This window comes from Neofelis nebulosa, chromosome 18 (genome assembly GCF_028018385.1).
Source record: "Neofelis nebulosa isolate mNeoNeb1 chromosome 18, mNeoNeb1.pri, whole genome shotgun sequence".
Lineage (NCBI taxonomy): Eukaryota > Metazoa > Chordata > Mammalia > Carnivora > Felidae > Neofelis > Neofelis nebulosa.
The window spans coordinates 3,884,120-3,893,491 of NC_080799.1; the positions used below are offsets into that span (position 1 = coordinate 3,884,120).

At 54.6% G+C, this 9,372-nt stretch overlaps 1 protein-coding gene across 3 annotated transcripts in view; it reads left to right on the forward strand.

Moving 5' to 3' along the window:
* Nucleotides 1-8,275, forward strand: part of WIPI2 (WD repeat domain, phosphoinositide interacting 2) — a 39,579-nt gene extending 31,304 nt beyond the window's left edge. For 2 of the 3 annotated variants that reach the window (XM_058711842.1, XM_058711844.1), the window contains 6 exons: nt 1,176-1,246; nt 3,551-3,658; nt 4,600-4,764; nt 5,621-5,728; nt 6,548-6,678; nt 7,575-8,275. In XM_058711842.1, the coding sequence (XP_058567825.1) occupies nt 1,176-1,246; nt 3,551-3,658; nt 4,600-4,764; nt 5,621-5,728; nt 6,548-6,678; nt 7,575-7,687 (696 nt within the window). In that variant the 3' untranslated portion in view covers nt 7,688-8,275. The remainder of the gene's footprint in view (nt 1-1,175; nt 1,247-3,550; nt 3,659-4,599; nt 4,765-5,620; nt 5,729-6,547; nt 6,679-7,574) is intronic. The other variant, XM_058711843.1, reaches the window with a different exon arrangement.
* The last annotated feature ends 1,097 nt before the right edge of the window (nt 8,276-9,372 follow it).

Genomic DNA, 9,372 nt, shown 5'->3' on the forward strand with positions numbered 1-9,372 from the left:
AAATAAATTTCTACATCCGAAAATTTAGACTACAGAGGACAAAACCTTTGCTGTGGTTGTTGTTGTAGATGAGTGTGCTATTTTCTCCTTTTCAAGTCTCAAGAATTGCAAACTCATTTGGTATCTTTTTATCCAGAGAGAATCACTATGTTTAAAGAACGTTTTCCAGAAGGAAACGATTCCTGGTGTTCTGTAATTAGGTTGCTTATAGCTTATTTATTTATTTATTTATTTATTTTTACTATTTATAAACACGTCAGATATCATAGAATGGTTTTCACACTAAAGAGTTTGAACCTTCCAAAACACATTTGGCGTCAGGTGACCCTCTGAGTAATTCTTCCTGCCCCCGCACATTTGAGATACTACCTGTTTTCAGGTTTTCCTGGGAGTCTCTTCCGTGTGTGTCTTATGACCGTAGCTTGTTAGTATTCTTTTAACATCTGGATGTCAAAAGCACTACTCGTGCTCACTCTCTTGGCTGTTCTGTCTTACTCTCTCAGATGTTCAAGTCCTGTCCTTCCAGGCACACGTCCCCGTTCTCCAGGGCAGCGGCAGGAAACTGGTATCTTGAGAATGGCTCATCCCCACACGGGGAAGTAGGGCCGCTCACTGCTCGTTCATACGCTCCTTTGTCTGAGTCATATGGGTTTTCTTAGTGTTGGTCCTACCATGTATAAGTTGGGACTTACTCGTTTTTAGGCCATTAAGTAACATTTCCAGCCAGTGGTTCCCTTGATCAGTAACTCAACCTGAAGCAGCAAGAGAGGCTGTCCGGGTGGGGGGGGGTGGGGGGGGCGGTCCTTGAACCTCTCAGACCACCGAGTGAGGTGATGCTTCCTGATGTGCAGCAGGGTCGGCTCGTAAGAGTTTAAACTTCACGTCACGTAGAAGGACCAGAACTGTTGCACACTTGACTCCAAGGGTATCGGGGTTTAGAGCAAGCAGGGAGTTACAGCGGCCGCATTTGAAGAGAAGCGTAAACGTTGAGTACGCAGTAGAAGCGGGAAATGTTCCCGTGGGCAGAGTGGGGTGCTGCTGGCGTGCAGGGGGCATGTGGAAGCTGCTGGTGAGTGGCGCCCCTTGTGTTTCCTTCACAGTGTGATGTGAAGGAGACAGAAGGCTGGGCTTACTCGGTTAAAATCCCTTTTTCTTTCCTTTTTCACCTGTCACAGGGGACCGTGATTAGGGTGTTTTCCATTCCAGAGGGACAGAAACTCTTTGAGTTCCGGAGAGGAGTTAAGAGGTAAGATACAGAAGTCCCAGAACTGGTTTTGGAGTTGACATTTGGATTTCGGGTGTGTGTTCTCTGGATTGAGTGGAAACTTAAAGCAGCCCTGAGAGCCCCATTTCAATGCACAAGTGTTTCTCAACCCAGCCAGACGGTCAGAGGGGACTTGGGAGTCGTCCTGACGGGTAAAGGAGCACGTTTATAACGTCAGCTGGCTTTCTTCTGTCTGCCACCCCCCCAGAACGGAGGGCAATGGCCAGGCAGCCCAAGAATGAGGAGGAAGCGGCCTGACTGGGCCCCCTGGAGCCATGTGGCTTCCTCGGCCTGCTCTGAGGTGGCAGGCCCGTGAGTTCCCGACCTGCTCATCACGCTCCTGTCCTGCTCCTCTACTCAGAAAACCCCTCAGCGTTTGGTGCTCCCTCCACTAATCTCCCTGTCCGTCTGCACACCTTGCCGGGTCTGTACTTGGCACCCCCTGGGTCCTCTTCCACAGGACTGGCTCTAGGGCTCTGGTCCCTCTCCTGAAGGGGCCACCGATAGTGCCCACCCCAGGGTGGGAACTGGGCCGGGAGGTTTTCCAGAACCTGCAGCTGTTGGCCACCCCCACTTCTGGGAACCTTGCATTGTGTATCAGCACTCCCTCTCATCCCTGGGGTCCTTCCCAGAGACGGCACACGCGTGCTTTAGGGTCCCGTCTCCAAAGCCAGATGCCTCAGTCCCTCCCCATTACTGCTTCCTAGGTTTCTTGCCTTTTTTCTCCTGGTTTTCCTTACATTCACCTTTCTCGATTTCTCTACTGCTGCTGCTTCTCCATTTCCTCTCCCTGTGTCTCACTTCTGCCCTGGAGCCTCTCCTCCTGTGCTGTGCGGCCCCACAGGTTCCCACAGGCTCCTAAACCGGGTTGTCTGTGTGCTGGTGGGTCCACCTGTGTGTGTGGCCCAGGCTGCTCTCCTGACATGCACCTGTATTTCTCCTGCCTGCTGGATGCTGGGCCCCCCGGTGACCCACCAGAAGGTGCCCCCCATCTGCCCTTCATCGCTCACGTGCCTGATCTTGGTGAACACCGCCATCATTGACCTGGTGCCTGGGTCAGAGGGGCTCCACACTGGCTCCTTTCTCCCATTCAGTCAGGTGGCCGGGGTGTCGGCACCCTGGGTCAGTCCCACCAACCCCCTGTCCCTTCCGCCCCTGCCCTCCCGGTTCGAATCACCGCCGTCTGACCTCTTGTGTGCCTCGGTCTCTGTCGTCGGCCCCTTCGGTCCATTCTTCAGACCGTGGCCCAGGTTGCTCTTTGAGGGTGTCAGTGTCAGTAAATCACACGCCCGTTGGGGGAGTTCCAGGCGTGCCTCCTGCCGGCAGGGCGGACCGCAGACCCCCCAGCCGTGGTGCGTGAGGCCTGCCGTTCCCTGCTTTTTCAGCTCGGCTGCCCTGGCCCCGTGGCTCCCAGCTCCGGCCACACTGAACGCCCGCTCCTCAGAGGGAACTCTCTGCACGGGGTCTCGCCTGTGCGGTCTCCTGTGCTGGGTGTCAGTCTGTGACCCGGCCGACTGCTGACCCTCGCGTGGCAACAACCCTTCCCTCCACGGGTCTCTGGCGCCGCCCACTCGTACTTTCCGGCTCTCCTTTCTTGCGGCAGATTACTGTCCGCGAACCCGGCTCACTGAAGCTCCGTGAAAGCAAGAGCCCTTCCTGATTTCCCCGCTTCATCCCCAGAGCTTCATCCCCAGAGCTTGGCCCAACACCGGCACTTCGCAGGCACCCGTTAAATACGTACTGACCTGGCGGGGCAGACGCATCTTGTACTTCTAAGTATCAGGAGCAAGTGCAGGTTCATTTGAGGCTTTGGGATTTTTACAGCGGTTTTTAAGATAAACTGGAGAGCCTCAGCGTGTTGAAAGTTCTGCTTTCCTCTTGGATACCACCAAGGTTGCCAGTCTGCCTTGCATGTTAAGAATTGCTAGGATTTGAATTATTGGACTTTGTTTTATTAACCTGAGTGCTGTAAATCCTGCCTGATTCAGCTAAAACTGGTTTAGTGAAGCCCTGAATCCCTTTGTTATTTGGAATTTCAAAGAAAATTAGCCAGCAGTATGGTAAAGAATTGCTCTTAATTTATTATCTTTAAAACATTTTCTTTTCTTCAGAAAAATTTTTGAAAAAGCGTCTGGAGAGGAATAAGAAAGATGTCCGTAGACTCAAGTGTGCCAATTCCGAGAACTTTTCTTCTCTGACTTTAAAGTCCCTGGAGAAAGGTTGCTAATCGCCCCTTGGAGGTTCGCGGGCGACCGCGTCACTCAGGCCTCTTTTGCTCACCCGCAGGTGTGTGAGCATCTGCTCCTTGGCCTTCAGCATGGACAGCCTGTTCCTGTCCGCGTCCAGCAACACCGAGACTGTGCACATCTTCAAACTCGAGACTGTGAAAGAAAAGTGAGTTGAGTTGCAGAGACATGTTTGATTTAAAAATAAATAAATAAATAAGCACTTTCTCCACTGACTGGGTGGAAATTCCAGCACGGATGTTGTCCTGCCTTTAGACATTTTTGCCAGTAAACACCCCGGAGCTGCCTCTCGAGTAAGTGTCGCCAGATGTGGGCTCAGCGGTGAAATGACTTCCCTGAAAGATGAGGCCGTGAGGCAGGGCAGGAGGGTGGGGGACGGGGGTGGTGTGAAGAGGGACGTCCTGGGGTTTGTGCACATGTCCCCTCGTACCACTGCCTTTACCCACACAAGACGTCGGAGTGCGTGCTGGCTCCAGCCTGCCCACAGGTGGTTTCTGCATTTAAAGCAATTGATTTAAATTCCGCGTTACTCTGACGGGTGTGCGCAGCGAAGGAGAGGTTCTTTTCTTAACTTTTAAAAAGACACCCACAAGGTTGAGTGTTTATAGTTCACGTGCTGTCTTACTCAAAGGAATATTTACGATAACTTAACAAATACATCCAGGTGAACAACAACAAAGTCGGGCTCTGGGGAAATAATTGAGATGTGTGCTCATGAGGTTTCCATAGACTTCCTGTTCAAAAGTTCTGGGGTGGAGGGCGGGTCGTGAATCTGGCCCCGTGCATTCTCACTTCTGCTGCAAAGTGGGGAGCCTGCCCGTCTGCCACCGTCTCGTGTGGCCCCCTGGGGGGAGCAAGGCTCTTCTAGGTACTGGAACCTGACAGGCCTCCTCTGACCCTTCTCAGGACATGCGCCCACAGCGTCCCCAGTCTCTGGAGACTTCATCGTTCTCTACGCCCCTTTTTCCCGAGGTGTGGGGAACCCCTCTTCCAGTTTCAGGGCTGATACTTGCTTCTGTGAGTGGGACCTGGTCGTTGTCCTGGCGAAGAGCCCGCCTTTGTGTATCTGATAATGGTTCTTCCTTCTAGACCTCAGGAGGAGCCCACCACCTGGACCGGGTACTTCGGGAAAGTGCTCATGGCGTCCACCAGCTACTTGCCCTCCCAAGTAACAGAAATGTTCAACCAGGGCAGAGCCTTTGCCACGGTCCGCCTGCCTTTCTGTGGCCACAAGAACATCTGCTCGCTGGCCACGTGAGTAGGGACAGGGGTCACCTCTCTCTCTCCTGCCAGGGTACATCCAGTCAGGAGCCTGGTCTCGGATCACTGTAGACGGTGGAGGTGTGGCCCGGTTAAGTTGCTCCCGGCCCGGGAACAGCCCGGAACTTAGGCCCTTGCAAAGCTTGGTCAAGAGTTAGATGGAAGTGGAGGGAACCCCCAAGTGCCTCTTCACCATTACTGGACTGAAATGCTTCCCCTGCGTTGTTCTGATCCAAAAATTCTTCCTCTTTCTGTTTCTGTTGGGAATATTGGTCGTGTTACTAAAGAAACCGCCTAAGTCTGAACTATAGGAGGCCGCCAATAGTTAACCTCTTGGGACCTACAAAACCTGCAGTGTGACCTAGTCCAGGGCTGTCTGTGTCGCTCTGGAGTGGGGCTTCAGAATGCACAAGGTGCCTGGTGAGCTTCGTCAGATTGTCCAGAGCGTAGCCACGCAGGGAGATACTGTCTTGAAAATTCCGCGATAGCACGTCTTCGTGATTCCGTGCACGTCACAAACGTTACTTGACCTCCTTTTTGTCCAACTACCGTAGTTGAAATATCTACGCTTAGCCTTCAGGGAAGCCATGGAAGTGGTTTTGTTGCCAGCTCTTCTGTGGGCTTGGGTGTCGATTCGCACGAAGTGCACCCGCAGCCCCCATGCTGTGGCCTCAGGCGGCGGGCGGGCGCCATCTCTCTTCTCACCAGTGGAGCGCACGAAACTAACTGCTCCTTTGGGGCGGGGGGTGAGAGGCCTTCCTGGCCGTGCCACAGGCGAGGCTCCTGGTTTACCAAGAATGTTGTATGAAAGCGGAGGTCCTAGAATCGGGCTCCTTCTGATTCTTCCTAGAATTCAGAAGATTCCCCGGCTACTGGTGGGAGCTTCCGACGGGTACTTGTACATGTACAACCTGGACCCCCAGGAGGGAGGCGAGTGCACCCTGATGAAGCAGCACAAGTAAGTGGGCCTCAGCTGGCCAGCACCGCCAGCGCGGGCACTGTGATGTCAGGCACCCCCCCACCGCCGTGCGTTTGTCCGGTTCCCCAAAAGCCAGTGACACAGACGGGCATGTGCCGGCGGGGCTGGCCTGTGCCGCTGAGGAGACTCCCTTGCACAGACAGAACTGGGTGAGGGCGCCGGCCCCGGCTCTCGGCGCCAGTCTGCTGGTGGCCCAGTGCGGTGACCGTGCAGAGATTGGACAGGCGGCCGGCGCTGTGCTCGTCCGTCCCCGGGCCGGGCCGGGCCGACTGAGGCGGGAACTTAGCCTTTTCCAGGAAAGGGATGACGCTCTTGGTGTCGTCCACGGTGCACTGAGCGTTCTTGGAGAGCCTGCTGCCTCAACGTGGGACACAGGTGTTCTCTTCGAAAAGAAGGAATTCATATTTGTTCATTGGGAAGAGTGCAGTTTGCTGTTGCTTTTGCGTTTTTTGAATTACGCAGGAATTCCCCTAACAACGATACTATAATAGTGTAACGTTATAACTGGGGTCTTTTTTTTATAGCAGATTCTACTTATGATCCTCAGTCTTAAAAATGGGAGATTATCTCAGTGGGTATAACTTTCACCAGATTTCCCAGGTAGAAATCTTGGTGAGAAATCCGAGTGAACACAGGGAATGAGCTTCTAGTCAGCACAGTGGAGGGAGCGCACACGCGTGTCCGTTTTGGGTGAGCCTGTTGGGTTTTCCGCGGCACTTCTGGCCCCACAGGCCCACGAGGCCGAGTTGTGAGGACCCCTGACGGCCTCGCCGCGTCTGTTTTCCTCCCTCCCTCCAGGTTGGACGGCAGCATGGAGACCACCAATGAAATCTTGGACTCGGCCTCTCACGACTGCCCCCTAGTGACGCAGACTTATGGCACGGCTGTCGCCACAGGTACTCACGTGCCTTCGTCTCCGACCAGACTTGGTAAGGGCTGTGCTGCAGGCACGGAGGTAGTTGTGTGCGGCCCGTGCCAGGCGCTGCTGCCCTCCCTCCCCCCTCCTTTCCCCTGGGCCGGGACGGGCGGCGCCCTGAGGCAAGCTGTTGGCAAGGGGGCGGGGGTTCGAGGCTGAACTACTTGTATTCGTTTTCGAAGGAGGAGTGGTCATGATGGCTCAGGCTGCTTTGGGTGCGTGTGCATTGTCCCTGGCTTGCTGCTAAAATATTACCCTCAATTTTGACGTTGCCAAGGGGGCGTCCTTGGTCCCGTGTGATCGCTCACTGGGCGAGCGTGTGGCACCCCCTTGGCACAGGGAGGCACTGGGAGGCACTGGGGCCCTGGGAGGATGGGACTGTAGGCCTGCCTTCGGGGCCCCTCCTGCTGCGGGACAGACACAGGGGAGGCCACGCAAGCGTCCACCCCACCCCCCACCCCCAAAACCACCTTGACCTCGGGGGCGATCCTGTCATTTTGCTGCCACGGGAGACTGTAGGTGTCACCATCACTCTCTGCGGTGAAGCGGCCCTTTCTGTCGGGTAAGGCCCTGGGTGTCTGGTGACGAGCATCCCGCATCACCAGTTCGAGAACTGTTCCCACTCTCCCTGTCTGTGGAGGAAAATTTGCGGCCTGGCTGTCGGGAAGCCCCGTTTACTGTGTAGCCATCTCGTTTGACGTTTATGAATTTTGGAAAATACATGATTCACCTGGGGCTGCCCAAGGCCGCGAAAGGCTTGTAGTCAGAGAGGGAGGACAGTTCAGACTTAGTGTGCGCCGCGGCCTGTAAACACGCTGACGGCCGTGTCCCCGCGCGGCCTCCGTGGCCGCTGGCTGCCGCCGTCCTGCCTCCCAGCCCCTGAGCGTGGCCGCGCTGTCTTCTTTGCAGCCTACGCCGACGAGCTGGGAGCCGCAGGCGGCGCATGTCTGGAGGAGGAGGCCAGCGCTCTGCGGCTGGAGGAAGACAGCGAGCACCCTCCTATGATTCTTCGGACAGACTGACCTTGACCTGTGAACTCTGACCCCTGAAGCAGAGGACACTGGCTTGACAGAGGACTTTGTGTTATGCTGCTATGAACTTTGACCTGAGTTGGGGAGAGGACGGCAGAGACTTCAAAGGAAAGAAAAAAAAAGATTGTAGCCGTAGTGTCATTCCATACTGTCGAGAAATACATTGTTTTCACTTCAGTGGCTTTTAATCCCGCTTAGGAATCTTAGCTTTTTGTTTGTTTTCTCTTTTTGCCAAAATTAACTGTTCGGTGAAGCCCTTGAAACCTCCTTGCTTTGCATGCATTAATGTGCCAAGCCAGCAGAGGAGAGGAGAACTAGAAGCCACTTTACGACACCCGCAGTTGTCTGGTTTTTAAAATCTGTATATAGTGAGGAGCGTCCTCGGGGGACGGCAGCATCGCGCAGTGGTTGTGGGTGTCCAGGCGGACCTGCTCGGCGGGTCCAAGAGCCTTCTGTGGGCTCGCCAGGCTGGGGCGTCAGCCGTGGGGAGGAGTGCTCACTCCCCGGAGCCCCTCCCGGGCCCTTTTCCCCGTTTTATTTTGTTAATTAAATTCTTTCCATATTGGATTACTCTGGGAATTCTTGCTTGTTGGACTTTTATTTTGTTTCTGGCCTTACTTTCCACGTGGGTATTGGAGGAGAGCGATTCTTTCTGGCATTAAAAACCTTGTATTCGGACAGCGTGTGAACTTGAAAGAGCACCCGGGAAGGCCAGCGCCGAGGAAAGTGGTCTGGTTTGTGTGATTAAATTATCTGGTCTTTAATTTTCCTGTTGAATAACTGTGTGGGGGGTTTGTTTGCTTTTAGGGAATTTAGTAGCGGCTCCCTGGACCCACAGAGCACAGAAATTACAGCGTGGTGGCTACCCGAGTTGTCCTCTGACCTTGAGCCCCGCTGACTGTCAGGGGCTCTCCTCACCTGCGTCAGAAGTGGTAGAGAGAGCTAGAAACGGGGAGGTTGGCTCTGAGCGCCTGCCTTCCAGTGCGATACGTGCCTTTTCCATTTAGTCTTACGGAATTGTCCGGCAGAGTGACGCAGGGCTGTGGTCACGGGTCCCAGTGTTTGCCCAGCTTCCCTTTTCGTTTTCACAGCCTGAAACAACCGCAGATACCTCAAACTCTGCATTCCAAACCAAGACACCTAGCAGGTAAAGTTTTGAGGCCGTTCAAACGGAGTTAGCGGCATAAAGGATCGTGGTGGATTCTGTGGAATGGTGACAGTTGAGGATAGAAGTGAAAAAGCAAAAATGTGTCTGCCCTCCCTTTTCCCTTTGTCGGGCATTTGAACCGAGGCGGGAGAGGGGCAGAGGCATCTGCTCCGGGTTGTATTGTTCTGGTCTCGGCAGTCGTGCGGCCTGGAGAAGGGGGAGAGGCACCCGCTTCAAGTGCCTGACCTCAAGGTCAGCCCACGTGCCTGCGGCTGTGTGCCCGGCGGTTCAGGTAGAAAGCCTAGGTGCAGGGGGCACCCAGAGTAAGCTCTGACTGTGGCAGAAATCTCCAGAAACGCCGGTTGTGGCAACGAGTGGACGTGCCGTATTAGTCGAAGGTGAGGGCAGAATATACCCTACTTTCCTCTGGAGGCTGGAGGCGGGCACGCCTGCCAGCATGACCCGCAGTCACGGGGGTGATAGGGTGTGCGTCTGCTGAGCCCCGCGCAGGACACGGCCTGCCCGAGTC